Source organism: Anas acuta, chromosome 14, assembly GCF_963932015.1.
Source record: "Anas acuta chromosome 14, bAnaAcu1.1, whole genome shotgun sequence".
NCBI classification, from domain to species: domain Eukaryota; kingdom Metazoa; phylum Chordata; class Aves; order Anseriformes; family Anatidae; genus Anas; species Anas acuta.
The window spans coordinates 4,756,525-4,782,458 of NC_088992.1; the positions used below are offsets into that span (position 1 = coordinate 4,756,525).

General features: G+C 49.6%; 1 protein-coding gene across 1 annotated transcript in view; it reads right to left on the bottom strand.

Moving 5' to 3' along the window:
- COL23A1 (collagen type XXIII alpha 1 chain) overlaps positions 1-25,934 on the bottom strand; it is a 169,482-nt gene that overhangs the window by 12,691 nt on the left and 130,857 nt on the right. Inside the window, exons 6-26 of the mRNA XM_068698014.1 lie at positions 19,189-19,215; positions 17,107-17,133; positions 16,380-16,406; positions 10,907-11,023; positions 10,465-10,500; positions 10,098-10,124; positions 9,647-9,673; positions 8,616-8,660; positions 7,979-8,041; positions 6,662-6,706; positions 6,099-6,176; positions 5,085-5,138; positions 4,267-4,311; positions 3,679-3,768; positions 3,309-3,371; positions 2,573-2,614; positions 2,027-2,053; positions 1,429-1,500; positions 1,283-1,336; positions 1,077-1,103; positions 509-562 (exon numbers count right to left, since the gene is read on the bottom strand). Coding sequence (XP_068554115.1) covers positions 509-562; positions 1,077-1,103; positions 1,283-1,336; positions 1,429-1,500; positions 2,027-2,053; positions 2,573-2,614; positions 3,309-3,371; positions 3,679-3,768; positions 4,267-4,311; positions 5,085-5,138; positions 6,099-6,176; positions 6,662-6,706; positions 7,979-8,041; positions 8,616-8,660; positions 9,647-9,673; positions 10,098-10,124; positions 10,465-10,500; positions 10,907-11,023; positions 16,380-16,406; positions 17,107-17,133; positions 19,189-19,215 — 1,047 coding nt within the window. The remainder of the gene's footprint in view (positions 1-508; positions 563-1,076; positions 1,104-1,282; positions 1,337-1,428; positions 1,501-2,026; positions 2,054-2,572; positions 2,615-3,308; positions 3,372-3,678; positions 3,769-4,266; positions 4,312-5,084; positions 5,139-6,098; positions 6,177-6,661; positions 6,707-7,978; positions 8,042-8,615; positions 8,661-9,646; positions 9,674-10,097; positions 10,125-10,464; positions 10,501-10,906; positions 11,024-16,379; positions 16,407-17,106; positions 17,134-19,188; positions 19,216-25,934) is intronic.

The following is a 25,934-nucleotide window of genomic DNA, read 5'->3' on the forward strand; positions in this document are numbered from 1 at the left end:
TGAGTGAAAATCTTCAGTTGAAGCTGGGTAGAAATATTTTAATAGATAATTTTATAACAAATGGACTAAATGACCGGTTTCCGCTAGAAACCAGGTTGGTAGCTGGCAACCAGGGCTTTGGGGCAGCCCCTGCCAGCACGGCTGGAGCACCAGCTCCCAGCTGCTGCCACCAGCCGGGCACCCTTTTAGTTAAGGATCCCTATTACAAAACCTCTAACTTAGATCCAATTTCAAGGTCTATAAACCAAAACTAGCGATTCTTCGCAACCCAGAGCTGTCAGGCAGCTCCAGCTCCTCCAGTGCTTGCAGGCTGCAGGGGGGGACAGGCTTGCAGACAAATAACTTCTGCCACAGAAAAGGCCCTACAGCAATAAACCAAGAAATGCTGCTGGGCTGGAGAGGACCCCAGGGCTGCAGGAGCTGCCACCATGCCCCCCTGAGCGGAGCAGCCAGTCCTGCCCCTAGCCAGCTCACCCCACGAGCATCCTTACAGCCATAACGCACTCACCTTCTCCCCTCTTTCACTCTTCTCTCCTTTCTCTCCTCTGAGTCCTGGGAAACCCTATTACAACAATTTTTCGGTGGGAAAAGAAGAGGTTTGTAAGTTCGCTTTGAGCACATCCCAGCATCTCAGTTAACAGAAGCAACCCCCTGCAACCAACCTGCCCTCCCACTGGCAAAGGACACGACACGTTTGTCCCATTTGACTTTGGATCTCATTGATTTCTTGGGAAAGCCAGTGCTTTAACACACCCTAATAATACTTCATCCACAAGACATCTTTGTTTTCCTGAATCCCATACAAATATTCTCGATGGGGAAGGGGAACTCCCGTAGCACCTCTGGTTCAGCAGGGAGGTGCCACGGGGTGGTGGGGTTACCGCTCTGTGGTGGAAGCAGCCGCTCAGCAGCTGGTCTGAATTAAGCCTTTTCCTACTGACATTGGTCCAGGGACAAAGGGGAAGTAGCCCATACCACGTTAGCTATATATTTTTGCCAATGTCAAGCAATTTCATGTTTTTTACATGCGAGTTGTTCACATTTCTGCATATCACAATTATGGTCTCCATACTCACATCCAGTCCTGGCTCCCCCGGCTTTCCCTGCAGTTGGAAAAACAAAGAGGAGACACGCTGGACTGGGTGCACACAGCAGGTTCAGGATGGCACCCGTAACCCCTGGCCTTGCTGTGCTGGCAGGACCCACTGTGACAGGGGTTTTAAGGCCCCTATTTCAGGATTGTAACACAATTCCACCTCTCCCATCCCACAGCAGTGATTACCTTCTCTCCTTTGGTACCGGGTAAGCCAATGAGCCCTGGGGCACCAGGGAGACCCTTAAAAAAAAAAGGGAAATAAAACCAGCATTAGGAAAGTTGCTGTAAGGTAGGTTTGTACTGACAGAAGTCAGATATAGGAAGAAACTCACAGCCGGTCCTGGGTCGCCATGCTCCCCCTTCTCGCCGCTATCCCCCTTTTCTCCCTTGGCACCATCCAAGCCCTGCAGAAATGAAACACCGGCATCAATCAGGCAACAACCAGGCCTCAGAAATGCCCTCAGGGGAGAAGTTGGTGCTAAAGGTCAGGATAGTGCCCTAGGGCAGACCAGTGGAAGCATAAAAAAGCCACAGCTCCAGCCCAAAATGCAGCTGAGACGAGGACAGCCAAGGACAAGGACATCTCCATCAGCTCACACCCTCGCTGCTGTTAATGGTTTCCTCTTGACCAAACCCTAAGAGAAGCAGTTGAAACTAAGGGTTTCAGCCTGTGGGTTTGGAAACCCAGACTTAAATGTGCTGCAGGCCTTCAGGACTCCATAAAGGAAAGCATTTAATATCATAAACCTATTTGGAAGGAAAAATGGCTTGTTTTCAAAAACACCAACTGCTCAACGACACAACCGAGGGATGTGTTGTCACAAACAGCAACAAAAAAATCAGTCCCCAGAGCTGACAGTCTTTTGTGATCCTGCAAATAATGCACTGGCAGCCTGGAAACAGTGGGTGACATTTAATTTATTGACTTACTTTAGGCCCCTGGATTCCTGGAGGACCCTGCAGGAAAGACAATGGTGCGTTTGAAAAGCAGAATTTAAACACAAACCCCCGAAGTTCGCTTCCCAAACCATTTCTCACTAAAGTTACGGGCTGACAATGGCCAAATATTTCTTTTTCAAGACAGGTGGTGGTTTGTTTGGTTCTCCTGTGTCAGATTGGTGGGAAGAACTGAAAAGGGCTGAATACCACACAGCAACAAGACCCCAAGGAATCAGCTATGGAGGGTATCAGAGCTCTGGTACATCGGTTCAGCACTGTGAGAAAGCTGCGGGGCTGCAAAGCACAACCTTGCTAGAGGCTGATGTGATCTCCTAAATCAGGTGCTTCTGTCTCCCCAAAGATAGCAGCCACGCTGTAGCTATTCCCTGATTTTTTATTTATTTTTTAATCCCTAAATTAAGATCAGCCCAAAGTGGTTAAACAGAGCAAAGCGCCCTCAGCCTCCTTTCACTAATTGCATGGGGTAAGGGAGCTGCAGCTCTGCTCGATCGCTCACTCCGTGTCCCTGAGTCCTACCATGGGGCCGGGCAATCCGGGGGGTCCTGGCTCCGGGATGATCTGCACAGAGGAATTAAACAGCACGTTAACGGGGCTGGGCACGCGGGCACAGAGAGAAGGCAGGCGGCTTGGGAAAGAAAAGCTCCCATGGCCCAGGATCGCTGCAGCCTGCCCTCTGATTTAATAGAGGTGATCCAGATATCTGCTAATTAAAGAGATGGCTGTGGAATTTATGAATAACCAGATCTTAATAAGCACGAGAATCAGACTGGCCTCTGAAATTAGAGGCGTCAGCCACGGTACTTGGTGCGTTTGTTAGCTGTAAAATGGACAAAGAGGCCATTTTCCACACAGACAAGGAAACAGCCTTTTTGATTAAAAAACACAGAAGAAAACTAGCATTCTTATGTCATTAATAAAAATATGATCAAAACCCACCAACTTTTAAGCAAAAGGCGTGAAAAATGAACAGTGCAGCAGGCCTATAAAACGGCACAAAGCTCAGCATGCTTTGAGAGCAAAACATAACAATGGCATTCAGTATCTCAACCATCAAAGCAAAATCTAAAGCAACTTTGTGGTGCCAAAAAAATTCCCTGATCTTGCCTAATAACTAAGCCGCATTTATTGGCATCTCGACGCTGTCATGGAGAACGGGTGTTCTCTGCTCCTCTGCACTACGCCAACAAACTGCCTGCCTGCCACCTTCACCTGCCCTTGTCATGGAAGAAGCTTTGTGGTGCCAGTGTCTTACATGGTTATTCTGCAAACACGGCGATCCAGTGTCTCCTTTGTCTCCTTTTGGCCCATCTGCTCCCTAAAAGATAAGAATTTGGCAGTGACGGTGTTGCATCTTCCAAAAACAAGAAGAGAGAAAAGCATTTATCTTCCCCCAAACTCCCTCCCTTGCTCAGGCAAAGCTCTGTTTCATCCCTGGGGAGCAGTGCTACCACCCCGTGCCCTCTGAAATCAGCCACCATCAGCATCGTTAGGAAAGCTCAGAGCTCTCGCACCCTCCAGCTCTGCTGTGGTGTGGACAAGCCATTGCTCAGCTCAGCAAAACCCAGGCCCACACCAAGCATTCACAGAAATCAAAGCATTAAAGCAGCAAGCGGCAGACGTACCGGTGGGCCTGATAAGCCCATTTCTCCCGTCTCTCCTTTTTGACCTGCAATCCCTGCACTGCCTTGGTCACCCTTAGCTCCTTTGGGACCCTAGAATTATACAGAAAACAACTTAATTTGGAGAAAACTGTAAACATGGGTCTTCAGAGCAAAAATAAGCAACCCATTTCTGCCTTTCTTCTGTTTTTCATACAGCACCAACTCAGGAAAACATGCTTTAACATTAAAACTTGCATATACTGATTATGCAGACTCAGCAGAATTTCTCTTGGCCATAAGCGAGGAATGCAGCAGTTTAGGGTTTGGAAGGTTTTACGCTGGAATTTGAAACAGTGTCTCATGAACAGCTCGCAGAAGTAGCCCATTTCACTTGGCAGACGTGGACATGAGCAGCATCTGTGTGCTCAGGGCTGGGGGCATTTAATTCCTGGAGGTGCAGCAGGACACCGTGAGGCAGAGCACCTGCTCTTGGGGCAGGCTGAGGTTGGCTTTCCACATGGACAAGCACCACGAACACCCAGTTAACTCCCGACTCAGCTCCCAGTGCTCTCCCACAACATTTTGCCTGATCCAGCCGTGCCCACCTACCTTTTCGCCATCTAGCCCAGGTGGACCCGGCAGGCCCAGCTCCCCCTGAAGCAACACAAAGGAAGCAGAGCCAACAGTAAATTACATCAGGAAATGATCCCAGGAAAGCGTTTTGAAAGGAAATGAGTTGGTCACTTGCATCAGCTGCTGTGGTTATCAGTTGAGGACTGTGAGGCTGAGGCGCCGCAGCGAGGGCCACAGGCAGGGTTTGGTGACCCTTCACCAGCCCGGCGGGACCTGGGCTTGGGTTAAGCAGCACCGAAATCCTGCCCCGTCCCAACTGCTGACACTTTTCCACAGATCAAACCTTCTTTTAAGGAAGCTATAACCGACTAGAGGTTATTGGCAATCAGTTCTGAACCAGGCCAGTGGCAGTGCTGCCACACGGTGACAGGGCACAGGCCTGTCACACAGCCATGAGGCAGGAGGGGGGGGGGCTCAGCAGGGTCTAAGGCACCCCCAGCCCCACCTCAAGCACCTTCCCTGTTTCCTTCTGCCTCCCACCTGCTGACATGTCCCAGAGGGGCTGGGGTTTCACCCCTCGGGCGTAGGGTGGGGGTGGATTCGTTCCTCAGGCACCTGCCTCTGGAGGAGGCCAAGGGTCAGAGTAAGGCAGGCGCAGCATGGCTGCAGAGTGGGAACCTGCTTCTTCAGCCAGAGTTAGCACTGAGGAACATTTCCTTCTGCACACAGTCCCAAATCCCACAGCCACCATCGCCTGCCCCGTTTTTGGAGACCCACATGCAGCGTGTGCCTTGTTACACCACAGCTGCTAACGAGCAGGCTGTGAGGCGCAGCCCGCACGGCAGAGGTCTCACCTTAGGGCCTGGAGCGCCTGGCGGGCCTGGCGGCCCTGGGGGACCTGGCGAACCCTGAAACAGCAAACAAAATGGGCATGAGCACGACTCGGAAACTGTGATAACTGCCCAGAGAGGTGCGTTTGGAGAGGGGGAAGGCACAAGAAACTCTTGCACCCCCAAGCACGTTGTTCTTCCTCTACTCTGCTGGGTATAGAGAGCACGAAACGCCTTGGGATGAACAAGTATTTTGTGACTTCAAGTTACCTCAAAATAGCAACTTCAAGGCTTCTCAGCTGAAAAACAACCCTGTATCACACCCCCAAGCACCTTTTTTCCTTGACTGTATATTCAAACACTATTACACTTGATCACACTGCAAGTTGTGTCAAGCAATCGCTTTTCAAAGCTCTGTACCCAGGTACGGTAAGTGTGCAACACCGCAAACAGGGAGCACGCAGGAAAACTGCAACAACCAAGTTAGCAGCACTCTGTGGCATGTCCCCAGCAATGTCCACATGCAGCACACGAGATCTCCAAGCAGATGGGATCTGCAGATATTTGGGGGACCCTCTCCAAGGATTTCCATCCCCAACCTCCACTCACAGAGCTCCATGCCACGCTCCTGTCAGAGCAACCCATGCAGACATCTGGAAAACGGTAATTACCATCACTTTGTGTATCCCTGCAGCCTGTTATAAAACAATTAGAATGGTTCTCAAATGTGTCTGTAATTAAATATTTATTCTATTTGCCTTCTTTCATCCTAATGCGAGCAACAGCGTGAGACTTGGTGCTGTTTGCCTGTGGGTGCAGGGGCAGGTTAGCGCCAGGGCACCACTCCCCATCCTCCCATTGCCTTCAGAGAAAGCCAAATTGAGGTGATCTGCAGTGAAAACCACATTCAGGGTGGAATAAACTCTTCCCTCCCGGCTGGCTCTGTGTCGAGGCAACAGGAAGGAGAAGTAGCACAGGGACAGCCCCTTCCCTTCCCATTACCCTGCAGGAATTGGCACGCCCCACTGAGGTGCTCACCTTGAGTGCATCCAGGATCCGGCCATCATAGTCGATCACGACGGTGTCGCCCTGTTCCCCCTTCAGGCCAGGGGGACCCTGCAACCAGGGATGAAGTTTAGTTTTTGCAGCACCTGAGAAGCAGGCAGCATGACAGCAAGGACCCCACACCCAGGTGCCTGGGGGATCATCACCTTACAGACACCAACTTAATCGGTTCCTAAACTGACAGCTGTAACCGTCATCCAACCGAGCCTCAACAGCCTATAAATGTACGTAACTGAGAAGTGCATCTACATTATTATTTGAGTACCCCTATTCACGGCTTCCATATTCCAAAAAAGTCACTGGATGGTTGCGCTGAAAAGAAAATGGGACTTGACTGTATTTCCCAGTGCCATCTTCAGTGGCAGTATTTGGTATCTACATAATGATTTGTTTAAATATGCACCATCTGTATTTTCTGACACAGAACTGATCCTTACATTATTCAACATGCCAAATAGAAAGAGGAGGTGGGGGAGAGCTTGGGTTGAGGCAAACACACAGCACGAAACAGAAAAAAAAATCCTGAACATCCATACCCGTGGTCCGATGGAGCCAATTCCACCCTTCTCGCCAGGTTCACCCTGAAAATCAAAATCATATTTTTGGTTCAGAGACACCAAGGAAAATATGGAATATTTATCTTAAAATTACTGTAACTGCATGAGATGCCAAGATGTGTTTTAGATTAAAAAAGAAAAAAATAAAGTACAGCACCAACAAGGAACTGCTGCTCCCAGGAAAAAAAAGGCACAACAAAAAACAAAAAACAGATTTGACTTCAGAGCAAATGTATTTTGTTAAACAACCTTAGTGTGAGCTAGCTGACAGCAGGAACACATCTCAAGGTGCAGGGAGCCGAGCGCCCCGTGGCTGCGATGTGCCGTGCCGTCGCACAGCCCCGCTTTCTGCTTCCAGCAGGCTAAGCTCCGGCTCTTTCTGCTGCAGTTTCTGTTTGCTTTAGGCTGATTTTTGTGTGTGGAAAGCTTCAGCTGACACATTTAAACCATTTCTGAGGGCAAGTTTAAGGAAAAAATCTGTGCCAAATTTTTTTTTTTTTTTGAAAGTTAGGAGGTTTCGGAAAGCTGAAATGCATTCAGAACGGCACTGTTTGCCCTACCAACAGAAATCTATACATTGGTCAATTTAAAGTCCTTGAAAAAGTAAAAAATAAAAAATAAAATGTATAAACACAAAGATTCTTCATAGGAAAAAATAATTTTGGTGGATGCTAGGGGGAACAAACAAGCCCTGGTACTAGGTTTTTAGAAAAAATAGCTAAGGATCATCCAAGCCCGCATTTCTTCATCCTATACGGTCTGGTGCCTAGCAAGGAGCCATGGCTGTTTGATACAGAAAGCACAACTGGCTACAGACCCGGCTAAATAAGAAGCAGCTGGGAGGGGATAGTGGCTCATGAACACTGTCCATGTTATATCATCACCACTTAACATATCACGACTGTCTTAGTTCATTTCTTTGCAGCTACGGAGATAAGTAGAACATTAAGGCACACAAGCACTCTCAACTTTGAAGCGATACCACAACAATCGATACACGAAGATCAAAATGCGATCAGAGATTTAGCTGTCTTGGTATAGAGAGGCCACTCGATGGAAAACATTCGAGGAGATGAGTCTTAAAAACTCTCATATCCATGTCCAGCTTTCATTAAGCCGCCAGGAGAAGGTAAAATACTGCTCAAAATCCCCCTGGTTTGTTTCATTTTTGGCATTTTATGAGGCTTTTAGAAAGCAAAGGCTTTTAACACCTACTCAGCTGAAATGTGCTGCCTCAACAGCGCTGCGCCCAGCTTCCCCTGTGGACTGGTAAATAGTGGGCTGGTATTTATTTACCTTGGGTCCTGGCGCACCGTCCGTGCCATTCTCTCCCTTTGGACCTGGGCTTCCTTTTTCTCCCTGAAAGCACAACAATTTAGGTGAGTGGTATAGGGGCGGGATGAAGAACAGATTTCTCCAGGTTGTAGCGTTCTTGCTTTGTGTTTACTTTTACGTGCATGCGTGAGCAAAGTTCTGCTTTTAGCCTACAATGTGTCACGTTACCTATGTGCCAAAAGGGGGATTTTCTAGATAAAATGAAGCTTTCAGGCTTAGCAGTTTGGCTGCGGGTGGCACATTGAGCTGCAAAGTTAGACCCAAAACCACAGTGTCAGGAGGCTCCTCCCAGCCTGAACACCAGCTCTGGGCCACCACCAGCAATGCTGTTTGAATTATTTCTGCAAGAGGAGGCTCTCCATGGCAATTCTCCGCAACAGCCAACAAGCTGCAAACTAGGTAGCTCTGCCCAGAAAGCCTCCAGGCAGAGGGAGGGGTTATACATTTCTTTTGGAGCTTTTTGTTCTTTTTACACGTTCAGGCAGAATTGGCACTTCTCAGCCTGCCCCAGCCATGATTTCTTGTGACAAGAAGAAAGGTGGAGAGCAAAAGATGGTGCCAAGCATGTCCATTAGACAGACAACGAGCAGAAACCTACCTTAGAGCCCATAAGTCCTGGTTCCCCAGGGATGCCATCATCACCCTGATGAGATGAAACATATGAAGTGAAACACAAAGAGCTCGTACACGTGCCATCGGGATCCAACACTTCATCCACCCCCATCAAGCTTTGGGCAGACCTGAGACCCACTTGTATTTGCAGGAGACAAGGGGAAGGGAGCAGCACGGAGCCCAGGAGGCTGCAGCTTCTGCTCCCTCCCAGCTTTGCCCCTGCCTCCTCTGCTTCTGGGGATTTTCTGGGTTTCAGGTGTCACACTTCACGGGAACAATGAAGTAAAACTGCCCCATAGGTGCTCAAGAGGTTAATTTTGCCGGACAGTTATGAAAAATGTTAAGGATATTCTAGTCTGCAAAACACATATGGCCTTGTCTGTTTTGGGGCAAGGCAGAGAGAGGGAAGGGCTGGGCCCTGTCAGCACTTTGCTTTCTGCTGAAGGCAACGATTTATTCACTTCTCAGTGGCGCCAACAGCAGAAAACGTGGACAGCTTGGCCACGTGCATCTCCTGCAGTGTTCAACACCCCAGCCACACAAAGCATCCATCCTTCAGAGCGTGGGAACCCCCCCTCCTGCCCACGAGTAGCGACCACACCGAGATTGTGTGCGGCCATGCCTCACCATGGGCCCTCCCAGGAAACTCAGCCACCACAGGGCCTTTTGGGAGGTAATGTCCTCCAAAAGCTTCTCAGCTGAGCTTGAATTATTTGAGTGAAAGGGATCAGACCTACTGCTTTGTTTGGCATTTGCTATTTCATTCTTTGTCTATTGGGCAGATGTGATTGCAGCTTCTGGCCTGTTTGTCATCATGAAAGCCATGCTGAAGGCACAAGAGCATCTGTGCTGTGGGGTCACGGAGTTGTAGCTCTTTGTGGAGCACGTGTGAGAAACCCCAGGGAATGCCAGCACTGGGCCATTACAGGCAGCCAGGACTACAGCTTCCCCTCTGGCCTCTGGAAGTGGTTTCCCTGGGCTAGCACTGAACAAAGCAAAGAAGAATTCCTGTTTTACCTTCTTCCCTTGCATGCCGGGTTCACCCTTCAACAAGAACAAGCAGAGAAGAGAAAGAGAATTAGGGAAATAACAATAAAAGACCAGTCGTACTGATACTCAAAGCTAATTGTAAAGTTAAAATACTTGGCTCGTGTTGATCTGCGTTATCCCTCCAAAACACAAAGAAGCACATCCCTACAGCGTGCTGATTTCCAACCCCCAGCTCCTTCCAGCCCCCCTCATTTCATGATTTTAACACAGGCAGCGACTGCGCTTTTTGTGTAGGTGCTACATTGACACAGACACCTGCAGCTCCAAGGCAATGGCTAGTTCAATACCTCAGAAATTCTGTGTCTGGTCAATATGGATGAGAGTAATTCCAGTGTGAAATACGTATGTTCATTCCCTGCACCATGCTGAAATATTTCAAGAATTCTTGTGAAAACGAGACAGATAACTTACTACCCACCTTTGGCCCTGGGGGTCCCCTGGCGCCCTGTTGAACACAGAAGTGCTTGGTTATATTTATTTGACAATAGGGCAAGACAGGATAAAAACATTTCCAAGAATATTTTAATCCCCATGAAAAAGTGACACAGATGCCAATTTCCCATCCTCCCTTATAAATACAGCTGTGAGATCGTTGTGCTCCCAGCAGTAATAAATATTTTCTTACATGTGCAATCCGTGTATGTAATTTTGGAGTCAATGGCACATAACCGCTTGCTGCGGGGAGCTAAAGGCTGAGGCACGGCACGCGGGGCGAGGGGCACGTACACTGGGCTCGCCCAAGTGCTCTGGGCAGAGCAACGCGAGCGCTTCTGGGCGATACTAACCATGAGGCCATCCTCTCCCGGGTCGCCTTTAAAACCCTGCAAAAACCAAAGAAGTTGACATTGAAACCTCATCCCTCATTCTCCAAAATGCCCAGTGATAACGAGGATGTTCAATAGGATTGTGTTTCAGCCTGTTTCTTTGTTAAACGAATTGCCAGTGATCTGGAGGGTCGCAATAGGTTGTCCAAAGGGAAGAGATCCCCTCCGGGCTCTCTGCGTTACGGCCGGTGGCCACAAACACAGGCTCCAGCTCCAGCCCATTGCTCTGAAGCTGGAGATGGAAACCCCTCCTGCTCCCTCACCCCATGCCCCAAAGCTTCGTGGTGTGAGCAGCCAACAGAGCCAGACAGGGGTGGGATGGCAGCACCGGGGAAGGGGATGCCCTGTCACCATCCTCTCCCTCACTGGGGTGGGGACCACACTGCACATCTCTGGTCCTTACAGGGGGGCCTGGAGGTCCTCTTGGGCCATCCTTTCCTGTGTCACCAGGAGGCCCCCGGGCACCTGGGGGTCCTGGCGGACCAGGGGGGCCAGTGGCTCCTTCTCGACCTTGATCACCCTGGAAGAAGTTCACACAGACATGGTGAGACGAAGTGGAGTGAGCAAGCCCCCAGCAGCTTGATGTTGGCGTGGGGTGCCCTCAACACATGCACTGCATCCCTGGGCCATGGGCACTCTCCTGGCCCCCACCATCCCGGGGGTTAAGCTGCCAATTCAGGAGGCTGGGAGCAAGCTCGCAGCTGCTTCGAGCCCTTTGTGCTTGGTTCCTTCACCAGGATTTTGCTCAGTGCCTTCTAACAAGGTTTTATCTCATTAAGCCCTTGCCCAGCGACCATATGCATGGAAACCACCGATTCAATGTACCAAAAATATCCCAAACCCGAGGACATGCTAGCATGGAGCATGCACACACATCCAGAGCTTAGTGGACCACACCAAAAAAAAAAAAAAAAAAAAAAAAGCCACACAGAAAAAGGCAGCACTTAGTATACTTTAAGTACAGCCGTGGTCACACATTAACATCCAGCTTAGCTCACACCCCGCTGGGATGCAAAGGAAAAAAGCAGCATTCATCTCCTGGTGCTTGCAGGGGCTCGGTACGTGCCGTGTGGGATGGGAGCACCACAAGGGGCTTCGCTGCCCGGTTATCGGCTCCCGACCCACCGCCGGCTGCCACAGCCCAGCCCCAGAGCTGGGGCCGGGCACATCCAACATGTGGCTACACAATGCAAATCCTCACGAAAAGGCCGTCTCGTAAATCTTTTAGCAACATCTGGATGGGTTACCACCGAGGCAGCAACAGGACTGCGTTTAATATGCGGTCCGCCCTCAAATCAGGGACAAGTGTGGGATTTTCAGAAGTCCTTAAGTGACTTAACAGCACCAATCCCACTGCCTTTCAACAAGACCCATGCTCCTAAATCACTTACATAATTTTTTAAAAATCCTATTGCAAATCCTGAAAACTGCATGCAATTATGTCAACTCCAAGAGTCTCCCACTGAATTTTTGCCTAATTAAAAAGTCACACTTAGAAGATGAGGATTTAGACAAGTACATTTTAATACGTTTTATAATACCAGCATTGCTCTTTGTCTTGTTGCTTGATCCCTGCTTCCCACAATGGGCCAAATGCTGAAAACCCATCGCTTCTACATCTCCTTGCTTTGCCAAAACTCCCCCTAAATTCTAACAGGGTTCACCGAGGGTGCTCCTAACAAGCACCCGAGTGTAGCTTGTGGCAGCGGCAATGTGAACAGCAGTGCACCATCAGCCAGCAAGAGGGAACAAAAGCATCCCAAAAAAACACAGCAAACCAGAGGGGGCAGATTCAGTACGTCTACCTTAAGCACTCGTCGGCTAAAGACAAGCTGATCGTTAGCCAGAAATCCGTGATTGAGGTGGGGAAAAACCATCTACAGCCCAGCAAAGTGGAAGGCAGAAGAGGAAAGAGCAAGGATTTAAGATCACAGCAGAAGAGTTTGAAAGGCCATCAAAATACATAACAAATTCTCTTCGGTAATTAATTGATATGCGAGGAGGAAAAGATTTAGGTAGGCAACCCTGGTGGTTTTAACCTTCTGGATACCCTGGAGGCTCAGTAGGCAGCAAGGAGGCATAGGGAAACAAACATCTTTTCATGACTTTATGGCACAATAGGACATTCAAGGCTGCTGGGGTATGGAGGGTTCCCCACCGCAGGGGTTTTCTGCAGAATGTGGAGCATTTTTCCAGTAAACCCACAGGGGATATATCCCAGCATTTCTCCTGAGACCAAATATTATAGTTTTTTTTCAACGCTAAAACAAATACTGATGTATTCCCCAGCCTGCAAAGCACAGATAAGTCTCTCAGATTTATATGATGCAAAACCAATGTATTCAGACCATGTCAGTAGTCATTGATATTGTATTTTAGCCTTTCTACTTCTCTATCTAGAGAGGAGCAGTAGGCGGATTCCTTTCTCAGGATGTTTCTTGCTTGCTCCCTTTCCACCAACCATCCCCAGGTGCATCCATGGAAGGACTTGCAAGAGGAAAGCCCTTTGTGCAGAGGGCACATCCTCCAGAAACATTTTGGACGGTTTATAAGGAAAAAAAAACTTGTCCAAATTATCAAGAGATTTTAAACATTTAGCCAAATGGTCAAATAACAAACGGAACTCGATATGGGGCTCAGCCCACCTCCTGCCCAGCCTCAGGACAGCTTTGCAGCAGGTGCCCACAGGTGCTCTGATCACATCCGTACGTTTCTGCAGTGACTGTGGTGGTGAACTCTGCAGGATGCGTTACCTGCTGAGCTCTTATCTGCAACCTGAGCTTGACAAGCACCTTTCCTTTTGTACAAAAGAGAGAAAAAGCTCCTTTTCCATCTGCAGCCCAAGCACCAGCCCCCAGCTGTACAGCCACATGGCCAGCCAGCGTTTAACCCTGCAGCAGCTCAGCAGAGAGGCTGATGTTACTGGTACATTACTGGTACGTTACTGGTGGTGCTGGCCAATGAGTGGGAGAGCACCACATGGGCTGCTGGAGTAGACCTTCAAAACATGCAAGGAGAAGGACAAGGACAAGTGGAAGCCCCTTTGCTCTTGAGAGAGATTGAATCTGATGCTGCTGCCACATGCACTGCACACCCACTAGCCCAGATGTGCAAATGTTCATCAGTCTCATCCTTTGTCTAAACACCTGAATTGTCAGTAAGAGCAGCATTGACCAAGCTAGGGTAATAAATTCAGAGCATCACCCTAAAACCATCTCAAGGAGCAAGTCTGGATTATAGAAACAGTCCTTCCAGAGGTGTAAGGCTATGTTTGATTTTAAGAGCAAAACACCAGCCTGAATAGCAGGGCACAGCGGTCCCAGCCTCAGCAGCGTCCTGCTTTGGCTCCCGCTTTCCTCCCCAGAGCAGAGAGGAGATCTGCTCTTGGGTTCTCCCTGTAAATGCACCCACAGGCATTGTGCCAGTGTGTTGGGTACGTTCAGAAGTTCATTTCCCACCCTGGTCAGCTATGGCCATGCAGCAGCCTCCCAGGACCCTCTGCAAGCCCTGAAGTCCGCAGTACCTAAGACAGCCCAATGTGATCTGCTTCCTCAGGTCTCCCAAAATCACCCTCCAACATCTGCATGAGGCACACTCACGTGTGCAATAATTCGGGGTTTTGTCCCTGCTGGTAGCAGGTGTTAATTAGGAGCAGAAACAGAGGCAGTGCAGACACCAATGCATTCAGCAGCTAATTCCTAATTGCCCTCATCTCACTTCCATTGCCTGTGGTCCCTCCAAAAACACACCAAGTGCTACTCGTTAATCATTCCTAATGATAATATTTGTGTTCACTGACACACGCTATCCCGGCTCCATCTCCCCTAGCCATGCACATTTAGGAGCGAGGCAGCACTGGATGTATTCACGGTTATTTATCTTCCCGTTGATTTGATGACTTGCTGTGACATCTTTCAAAATCAGCTAAACAAAGCTACCACCGAAACTTGAGGAAGAAGATAGATTAAATTAAGAAATAAAAAATAATCTGGGCCAGATGGTATTGAGAAGTTTCATATCCAATCCAACCCGGAATGTCTGGAGACATAAAGGAAGCTGTTTTCACAGCCAGGCACTGTTTGTTAGACCTACTCGTTCGGGGGCTCTGCCAGGCTTATTTCTCCTCTTTTCCTCCCAAGTTGTTTGTGAGACTTTTTATTATTCTTGTGCAAAGAGGCATGAACACATAAAAAAGTAAAACAAAAGTAAAATACAGTCTGGACAAATGCAGATCAGGAGAAAAAAAAAGAGAAAAATATTTTTATCAGTAGATTAAAAAGCAGGACAGACATTACCTTGGGAGCCGACACCTACATCTGCGGGTCCAGACCGAGCCTCTCCCCCGACAGCTCCTGCAGCAGGGCTGGGAGCTGCGGGCAGGAGGTGGGCTCCCAAATTCCCCAGCAGCACGAACCATGGGAGCTTTGAAGCCTGGCGAGCATCTCCTCCGGCAGCATGCAAATCACCAGCCCTGCGTGGTGCCCTCTCCCGCAGAAGTTATCCACAGCTCCGGCCAAGGAGTAAAAACTCACGCCCTTGCGCGGCTGAATCACCTCTTAAAGCCTTTTCGGAGTACGTGGGTGGGCACTCGCAAGGCTGAGACCATACACCGAGCCCCTCCGCAGCCAGGGGGGGAATAAATCTGTCCAAGGAATTTTAGGGGCTCTCAAAGCCCGAGGGTGGCAGCTCCGGATGCACCCAAGGAGCTGCTTCAGAAAATGGCAAACTTCAAAAAGTCACTTAGCAGCCTCTAGGGGAAAACGAGAAATGACTCCGAGGCATCTCTGGCCGTTAACCACTGAGGTCCTGGCCACGTTTCTGGCAATGCCATTGAAAGCCACCAGCCAGCTCTTGGGTGCCTCCAGCTCCAGCACAACCTGGGCACCAGAGCACCTCAGTGTGCAGGAGACTAAATTATCTGAAGTTTCTTGCCTTTTAAGCGTAGACCGGCAGTATCTAAGAAGCGATCATGTCCTACACTGCATGGGCCACCACCGCTCACTGAAATGCATATTGGCATAGGAGCCAAGTGCTCAGCCTTCCTGGTGTCCAACAGATCCCCCAAACCATGAAACGAAAATGAAGCAAAACAGCCCCCCACTGGTGATCATTATTCCTTCTTCCCAAATCACAGCACAGGCAGGGGACGGAATCACTCTGCCCTCCTCAACAGGTCCCACGGCTGCTCAGCCTGGGCAAAGGCAATCGTTCAGCAGGGGCACGAGACACGACCCATCAGACAAGTCCCATCCCGGGGCTGGACTTGATGGCCCTAATCCTCTCCATGACCTTGGGAGCCTGACTCAGGTCCAGTTTTGGTGTGATGGTGGTGGCTGGGATTTATCCATCCACTTCCCATGTACAGATGAGGATCTCCTTGCACATGGTGCACGAATTAACAGGGGCAATCGTACCGTGGGAGGGACATGCTATATGCTGAAGAATTTGAGCACTGGGGTTTCCCTCAGCATTTGGAGCATTTCTCCTCTGTGGGTTTCTGCAGGCACAGGAGCACCGGCTCAGTGCGAGCTCAGCTGCACCACCAGCTCCGCCTCGGGACCCCCAAGGTCTCGAAGCAGAGCTTCGAGAGAAACAATGGGGTTCGTCTCTGACACTGGAAGAAGGATTAAGGGATAGGAAAGGCCGGTAGCTGTGAAATTCTTCAAGAGGTACCTGAAGATCTTCAGCTCTTGTTTTCCCATGTTCACAGTTAGAAAAATCACCAATGCAAAGAGCTCTGATGGCAAAATAAAACATTTCCAGAGCTGTTACCATACCCCAGTTTGCAGGGACAAAGTAGCATGAAGCCTTGATGTGTGTGGTGACCAAGCCCAAGCGCATTTTAGAGTAAAACAGCATGCTGTGTCACTACTTACCCTTGGGCCGATGTCCCCTGCTTCACCCTGCACGTCAGGCAAAACAGCAAGGGTCAGGCATTAGAGTTCAAATTTCAAACACGAAGGACCAAACGCAGGGGCAGCTGGACGAGGGAGCAGCACACAAGGGAAGTGGGAAGAGTCCTATTGCTTAACATATTCAAAACCAGGGAGGAGAAGGCTTCGAGACAACACAATAGGGAAAGATTCTGCCCTGGCAGGCGATGAAACAGATAATAAATCTGAAATAGCAGATTGTTTCCAACTCCAAGGCTCCCCTAGCAACTGCTTATGTCCTACATATGCAAGGACTAACATCACTTTCAGTACAGCGATGAGCTTCTCCGGCTGCTCAGATTTCACGGGAGGATGTCATGCAAACAGGGCGATGGAGCCCGCAGCCTTTCAGCTCCCTGCTCTTGGAGGGAAAGCAAGAGGAGAGCTGTGTGCCACTCCCCTACCCCTTGAGCAGTTAACCGCAAACCCTGCAGCTTGGACAAGCTTTAAGGCCGTGTTTCTTCCTCCTACATCTCTGCAGCTCCTTCTGCCCTCCCTTTCCTGGGGCTCTTCTGAAAGCAACCCAGGAACCTGCTGTCACGGCTCCACGTCCCAACCAAACCCAGCAGTGATGCCATGTAGGCATATTGGGGCAACCCAAACTCAAAGAATCACAGGAGAATAAGGACACACAGCTGGTTTAATAACCGCATGCTAAGGCAGTCTTTACCTTTTCCCCTTTTGGTCCTGGAGGTCCCTGGAAAAAAACATAACAAGGTGTGACAATTAAGGACTGGCAGAATCATCAGTGCATATACTGTTAGCCCAACATCAAAACCAAGGGGACTGCAAGAATTCACCACCCTGAGCCACGTTGCTATTACCATAAGTCAAACACTGCTTCATATGACCAGGACACTGCTGGGAAGCAGCGAGGAGGCTGTGCCTGCTCGTGCCGGGACCGGGGACCAGAGGAGGACAGGGGCAGAGCAGGCAGCGTGACAGCCGCTCGTGAACATGTGACGCTGAAGAGATGCGAGACATTTCTTGAAGTATTAAATCACTTCTAGAAAAACACATGCTCAGCATATCATTACAACAATTATACATCTGTTTGAAATAAACAAGGAGGATAGGCTGCTTTCTTTGGCCTATTTGCTGAAGACATAAGTCATATTCCCTCCAAACAGCTCTCTGTACGACAGGCAGACAGAGACACGCTGCAGTCCCAAAGAGAAGCTGCGGGGCCAGGCTTTGATGTGCCTGCTCTGCAGCCTTCAGGCACAAAAACATCGAGTCTCGGTTCAGGCCAGCCCACGGTGCTCACCGAAGCAGGAGCAGTGTGGGAAGGAGGCAGGTCAGCAGCATCTGCAGCCCTGCACAGCATCCCTCCCGCTGGCAAGTTGGCTCCGAGCGAGCCTCCTGGCTCCCATGGAAGAGATCACGAGCAGTCTGGTTTGAGTTTGGACATTTGATAAGTTTGCTTTTACATTCAGATTCTCCCCGTCTCTCACCCAAGGGTCTTGCTCCTGGCCCAACGCGCACACCCTCAGCCATTCGCACCCCCGTTGGTGCAAGAGCACGGTGCTGAGGCTTGCAGCACTGCCAGTGCGGGGCTCTGCTAATTCCAAGCCAAGCCATGGGTGCAGTGCTGGGAGCTGCCCTTCCAGTCTCCCCCTTCTCTGCCACCGCCTTTTTCTATTTTTTTTTTAATTATTCAGATTTACCATCTTCTAGTATAGGATAGAAAACAGGATAAAAAGCAACCTCTGCTGTTACAAAATAAACAATGTACAGCTATAACAAAATGCTCTCTAGCTAAAAATAAGCACCTGGAATAACTTGGCAATTTTGAAGACTGACTGACTGACTTCTGCCCACTTTGGAAAAAAAAATCAACAAAAAACCAACACAATTAGTTGAGGACCAAAGCTTGAAAAGATTTCAAATGGTGCCCTCTAGTGAACGTGGAATAAAGTGGGTCTGGGAAACAAAACCCCAGAGGTAGCCGTGCGCTCCCGCAGCAACTGAAGGATTCAGCGCTGGCCAGCGTTCTGCCAAAAGTCAACAAGGCTGTTTCTGTGAAAGCAGCAAGAAAAGAAAGGAGCACCTGACTATTCAGAGGGCTTCTGAGCAGCAAAAAAAAATCAAGAAAACAGCTCAGAAAATGAAGCCCAGGATGCTCCAGAAAGCACTTTGTCACACAGCGCCAGGGAAATTTGCCTCTCACTTGAGCGCTGCCTGCCCGCGCTCCTTTGGAGCCAAGTAAAGGCAGCTTGGAAACGATTCTTGCCGTGACACCACTTTGTGCTGCCAGCAGCCTGTGACCAACATCCCTGGTTTGCTTCTTCCAAGTAGCTGGGGCAGTCAGCTTCCCACACTCAGTGCGTGGCCCACGGCAGGACGAGCCCCAGCCAAGAGGAGCCATGGAGCTCGTCCCACCTCTGGCTGCAGCAGAGCACAGGAGATCCGTGGCCAAGGCTACTTCAGCCTGTCATCCCCAGCCACCAGCGCTCAAAAAAGACTCAAACTTGCAGATTTCTAAATGCAATCTTTGGACAAAAGAGATTCAAACTTGTAGATTCCCAACTCCACTTTCCCTTCAGCACCGGGATTGCCACCCTGTGTGCCACCTCCGCTCAGGGTTTAAACTTGCACAAGTTTCAGACCACAGACTAACTTTTCTAAACAAACTCTTCCCAGTTATACATATAGAAAATATTTAGATTTGGACCATATTTGAGGTTCTGCCCAGCCATTGCAGAGCAGCACAAATAAAGACGCGACACATTTGGCACTTGGTGCTACTTACTGGTTTGCCATCCAAGCCAAGGGGCCCCTGGAAAGGGAAGAAGAAGACAGCATTATAAAAAAAAATAAATTAAAGACCAACACTTTACAAACACAGCAATATCAGTCGTGCTCTGAAAGAGGCTCTAGATGCATACAGTACAATCTTTGGCTATGTTACTTGTATACCTAATCCTTCATGCATGCGCTCCAGCAAGAAGGTTTCGCAGAAGCCGAGTAAGAGGCGACAACGTGCAGAGCACGGAGAGGCGTGAAAGGAAGCGACAGGGTTAGTGACAGGGACAGGGACGCTGCTCTGGCACAGCACGTGGGACTGCCTCAGGACTGAGAGTTCACACACCTGGTTTGGTTAAAGTGAGGGGGGAGCAATTTGTAGCAGCCTTGGAGCTGAACTGGTTGTTTTCGGAGAAGGGCTTGGTACAACCCTGCTGTGCGACGTGGGCAGCAGCCATCGCCCTCAAACCACGCCGTTAAGTCTCGCTGAGGGGATGGGATGTCTGGCTGGGGAGGAAGGAAGGGTGCATCCGTCCCACAGACTGATACCTACGTGCTCTGCTCATCTGCAGCGCCATGAGGCTGGAAACACGCCTGGATTTGCGGGGCCGAGCACTGAGCTACCCCAGCTCTCCCCCAAGGTCTCCCTTTTTTAGGGTAGCTGCAGGAGCACAAAGTAAATCCCCATGGTAAGAGGCTATTTCCCCATCGTTCCAGGCACGTGGTCCTCAATTAACACAAGCAGCTGAATGTCTCGTGTCATAGGAAGCCTTCTTGTGAGAAAGGATGGGTGTGGGGAGGGGAAGAGCAGGTGCTCTCATGCCCACGGACAGACGCAGCTACCCTGCCGCCAGCTGGGGATGAGGAGAAGCAGCACAAAAGCTGTGGCAGATCCCAGAACAACATTCCCCGATCCACTGCCTGCAGCCTAGGAACTTGAGCCCTTTCCTCATTTAAACCCAAAGATGACTCAGCCCCGCAAATGTTTCCCAAAGAGCTAGGAACCGATGGCTGTGGGTCTGCACAGCACTGGGCCTCCTGCTTCCACCATCCCAGGCTTCCATCATCCCAAATACAAGCCCAGAGTTGTTTTCCTCTCTGTCTGCTGCAAGCATGATGGCTGTGTTTGCGAAAGAGAGCCTGGGTTAGCACATCCCACACCTGCACACGTGTGGGCATCTTCACAGCTTGCTCTACAAACGTGCTGGGCTCACACCTCCTCCCGCACGGAGGACTCATCTCCTGTAAGTCTTAGGGAACCGTTTAGGGTGAACCTTCTTTTAACTTAGCTTAAATCTATGATGCTGAAATGGATAAAAAAAAAAAGAGAGAAAAAAGATGTTGGCAAGAGGACCCTAAGGGCTGCATTAAAATAGCATCCTTCCAGCTCCCAGCTCCAGCCATCAGTAAGGAATAAATCAGTCTGCGGCAGCCGTGTGGCTGGGCTTGGAATATAAACCCTGGGATGTGCACAGCTCTGTCGGGAGAGAGGCAAAGCCAGAGGACTGAGTCCTGGATGAAAGATGTTCACCTGAAAGTAACGGGGCTTCCTACACGCACAACATTTCCAAATTTACCCAACGGATTACATTATTTCCATGATATAGATTATTTCTTAAGAGGAACTACCAGTGCACAACTGCTACGTAGCATTAACAGAAGGTACAAGCGAATGCAGCCATATCCATCAATACAAAGGCTTACGTAGCTCGGCCAAACTACTCCTGCCCCGACAAACACCCCTCCATACTTTGTCTCACCACGTTTCTTTACATCGTAACACTTGGGCAAGGCACCAGGTCCACCAAGTTTCTTTCCTGAAACTAAGGCTGCTGGAGATGATTCACCTGAAACAGCCATCGGTGATGTCCAGAGGAAAAAACTGAGACCTGAGCAAGGAACCCACAGGAGGTCCGAGTTCTCAAAGAAGTAGAAGTCCCACGCATTTAAACAAATTATTAAAAAAAAAAAATTACAATAGCGATTCATCAGCTTCTAGCTATTCTTGTATCAGTCCACAAAGGGACATCCAGAAGGAAATAACAATGGCCTATTCAAAGGATGTTTGTTTGAGGGAAAGCATTTAATGCTCGAGAGAAACAATATTCATGGGGCTTTCAAAGGGGCTCTGGGCCAGCCGCTCTGCTGAGCGGACAGCGCTGGGACCCAGGCTCGGAAACCTTTGGTCAGCCTGGGCTGGGGACCCGATGGCTGTGTTCCACCATGGGGATACAGGAGCCAAGGCACCACGTCGCTGAGCAGCCAGGGAAGCACACAGGGAGGTGAGGGGACAACATCGGAAACCTGGGCTCATTGAATGCAATTTTCAGGAGCACCCACGCATTGAGATCGTCATCATCCCTTCCTTGACTTCTGCCGTTTTAATTAAACACAAAGCGATCTTTAGTTTGTTTGCTAAGTAAGGAACAGAAAAACATCAACTCCCTATTTCCCCCTCGAAAGCCACTTCTGTGCAAGTTTTCATTCTAGAGGAACAAAAATCACTTCCACTTAAACAACCAGCACAAAGCTTATGGAGAGGGTGAGCTCTCCGCACACCCTGAGCAAGAGGAGGCATTGCAGCAGCTTTTTGCCTAGGGATAAATTTCACTCCTGCCTTTGCCCATGCTCTACTACAAGCCTTTTGCTCCCATTTCAGCTTCAGAGGAAGGGGATGTGCTCAGTTACAATTAAAAAAAAAAAAAAAGAGTCTAAAGAGCCTTTTTGTTTGTTTGTTTGTTTCCATAGCAAACACTCAGGAGGGTCAAGATGTAGCACCAAAATTTTTGCAGTGGCAGGTGATTTCACCCAATGCTGAGTGTCTGACGGCTTGGGAACAATTTTACGTTCAGCCAAGAGGGAAGACGTAGAGCTCATAAGCAAGCCCTGATTCACAAGCAAAAGCTCTTGCAATAAGTAAACATTTCCCCGCTCCATCCCTCACCCTGCCCAGGGAAAGGCCGGGTGCCAGCCTGGCTAGCCAGCCCTCTGCCTTCCCCCAGTGCCATCGCTGCTGCTGGTGGGGATGGACTCGCTCCAGCAACATTGCAGGAATGTTAGGAGGAAAACATCGAGTGAAAATGCAGCCAGAGATTAAGAGGACAATCCTTCTGAGTTGGGCAATCTTCTCTCATGGTTATTTTTAATGTTTCCTGCTCTGCTAAAAATTAGCACAGGGGTCGGAAGGAACCCTGCAGTCAAATTTTAACAGATTCAAAGGGCTGCCTTCAATCTCTGTCTCTGTGGTTTCGAAAAATCGTAAAATCTTAAATTTGAAAAGGAGGAAAGTGTCAGAACAAAAGGACATGGCAATATTTTAGCATCGCCGCGAAGGGCCCGGGGTCACTGGGCGTTGCAAATGCTGCGGCTGGCAGCGCGGCACAGCCGGGGAGTGGGGACTGTCCCTTCCTATAGGCTGCAATGTAAATCCTATAGGCTGTGCCATAAATCCTATAGGCTGCACCATAAATCTTTGCGAACGGGATGGTGCCTGCTGGCAATACGGTTCCTCAGCACATTTTTGCATTAGAAGGGAGCTCTGGCAAAGGCTGTCGGTGAGCACACCCATCCAGCCCCGGCTGTGCTGGACAAAGAGAACTTTGATAATGCGTTGGTTTGTCCAGGAGCAAGAAACCTTTGAGGTTATTGGGATAAATGGGGCAGACCTGGAGAAGTCACGTCCCACCCTGCCCTGTGATGTCTGTGCTGCGGCTCATGGGTTTGTGCCGGCCATTACTCGGAGCAAAACCACACCAAATGTCACGAGGAAAGCAAAGAAACCAGCCAGGCTCCTCCAGCTTCACCACTGCAGGAAGAGGGGCTGAGCAAGGAAACCCAGGTCCTCTGACAGCACCTGAGAACCACCGGCACCAACTGCAGGTGAACCGAGTACAAGAGAGGGGCGCTGCCAGATGTCTCCTCGTCCTCGCCCGTCACCGCTGCCTCTCCTCCTTCCCCAAAGCCTCAGGACAGGACCAAAACCACGTTTCTACTCCATCCACCAGCACCATCACGAGAATCCTTTACCCTCCTGAATAACAGCATTTAAATGCCTGCACAGAGGTGGCTGACACCCTACCGACACCATATGTGAAGAACTTACCTGGTGCACGCACCGATGGCAACGTCACCGCAGGTGACAGCTCTGAGCCCAGGTCCCTTCGGGGCTTTTTGGGGACCCAAGAAGAGGCCGGCCTGAGCCCAGGGCAGTGCCCCTGCTGCTGCCTGCCCGAGGTGGGCACTGAGATCATTAAAGGCAGGGGGGCGTTCATGTTAATTACGGGGTGGGGATGGTCTGATGGGGATGGGATTACTGCCCAGGATGGGATCACTGCCCTGCACTTGTGTCTGTAGATGTGTGCTCATACAGTAATGGAGTATATATTACTGTACGTAATATAACATTTTATAGTATTATATACAGTATTTATAAATTCTGTCAATGTGAACATGCTCATTAACAATCTTTGCTTAATAATTTACCCTGTTTGTTAACATTAAATAAAGCCACTTCAGTGTAGTCCAATAGAAATTCTCCTTTGGTCCATGGCTGCACACAAACCTTAAAAACTACTTTTTTAGGAGGAGACCTGCTGCCCCACAAGGGATACAAGCTTGATAAGGACCAGGCGTGTGTTAACAAACCAACCCCTCAAAATCTGTGCTCTATTCCAAAAAATAAAAAAGAAAATCTGTCCTCAGACTGCTGGGCAGCCTTCTGTCCATTCTTTGATGGAAACAAAGCAGAGACGAGCAGTAATTTGCTAAAAACTTCACCCATAATGCAAACCAGACCGTGGGGCTCTGCAAGAGAGCCGCCACCTCGGAGGCTGGGCTGGGCCACGCGTGGCACCCGGTGGCCGCGAGCCGCCCACCACACAGCCGTCCTCTGCAAGGAGATCCCAGCGCCCTCATGCAGGACACTCATGCTTATGAGGGATCTGAAATCCTTCAAAAATAGAAAACAAGGAAAAAGTAAGCCTGGACCCTACTCTGGGGGTGTTTTGGGGGGCAGCATCGGGCCCTGTCCACCGCTCAGCCCCTCCGTAGCATCAGCAGCGTGGGCTGCCTAGAGCACGACAGCTCCCAGCTCTCTTCCCAGACGCCAACAACGTTCATCGGGGGTTTGTCATGGAGATAAGGGGCTTCTTCCCTTTCAATAGCTGCCTCAAACACAAAACTAGCCTCCTTCCATCTATTCACAGAACTCCCCCATTGTTTTGCCAGACATCTTCTCAAAGACGCCCACGAAAAATGCCTGGGAGCAAAACTAACGCTGACCAGTCCAAAGGGGTGGAGAGAAACCACTGCACCGGGGCAGCTCGCTCCAATTTGCGAGCGAGCTTGCTCGGACCAAACACTGATGCCAGAGCAGAGCCAGGGCTCATCCCCTCCTCCTGGCACACAGGGCATCGAGGAGCCACTACAATCGAGTGCCTCGACTCGGGGCCAGCTCCTGCTCCCCATGCGCAGGCATGCTAGATCGCCGCATCTGCACTGAGCGCCAGCTCGCAAGCGAGCGCTCCGTCATCTGTGCATCACATGGCACCGGTTCTCTTCCAAAACAACAAAGTGCTTTTATGGAAGAAAGAGTCCCCTGACTTCCCCCAAATTTCTGAGGTTTAAACGAGTTCCATGTGTACCGTGCGACTGCTTCTCGCAAGCGCTTGGTGCCCAATTGGTTCGGGGGATATTTTGCATTTAATTTGCATTCAATGTCCAGCTAAGAAAGGAGACAGCCTCTGTGGTGGGAATGAAATTTTGATGTTGGGAAGCAATTGTTTGGGAGGAATACTGACATTTGAAGCAAACACTTCAGCCTCTTACTGTCTTTGTATTCTTACCCTGCCAGTGCCATCCCAGCTCTCCAGCTGCACTGGGATTACTTCTCCCTTGTGGTCGATGAGCAGACTTCTTGGGTTTTCTCAGTTTCCTTCTGCCTACAAGCCAAACCTCGGTACCAGGTGGCTGTGTCCAAACATACCAAAGACAGACACAGATGCACTCGTACCCAAAGTGGTGAACCAGAGAAAACAGGGCAGGAAGCCAGAAACCAAAGCCCTGCTTCCAGCAGGCACTCGGGTGGCAAAGGACCTCTTCTACCACCCGTCCTTGCAGCCAGCTTCCTCACCAAGCCTCCTCCTACACCAACCAGCTGGGGCCCAGGCGGCCACCTCGAGTCGTCCCCAAATTGCCACACGTGCTTAGTGTCAAAAATCCACCCGTGCAATTGGGGCAGAAAAACCCTCCTTGCAGATGTTACTGGTGCCTTGCGAGGTGCTCTCCTCCGCTTGGCCAGAAGTGCTGGAAGAGAAAAGGGAAGCCCAGATAACCAAATGCATCTGCAATTCCTCTTCTGTGTGGGATATAAGGCAACTTTTTTTTTTCTTTCACCTGTGCAAGATTTACCTCTAAATCAAAAGAAAAATAAACAGCTGCCTTAAGAGCTGCTCTTTACAAAATCATTGTTGTGTCCTCAGAAGAGAGCCAGCAAACAGCCATAACAGGACAGCACGCTGGATCTGCTTCCCCTGCCTAAAGAAGTTATCCCCGCTAGGCAAATAGTTATGTGAATTGGCCACAAAACTGATATTAAAATGAAATGAAAAAACTGAAACTAAAAAAGTTTGCCTTGTAAAATGGATGTTTGTTACTTCTGTCTTTTGGGGTCCTACTGGGAGAAGTATCCTTGAAATCTGAATATGTATGAATAAAGACACTTGTGGGAACAAACACAAGGCTGAACCCTGTAAT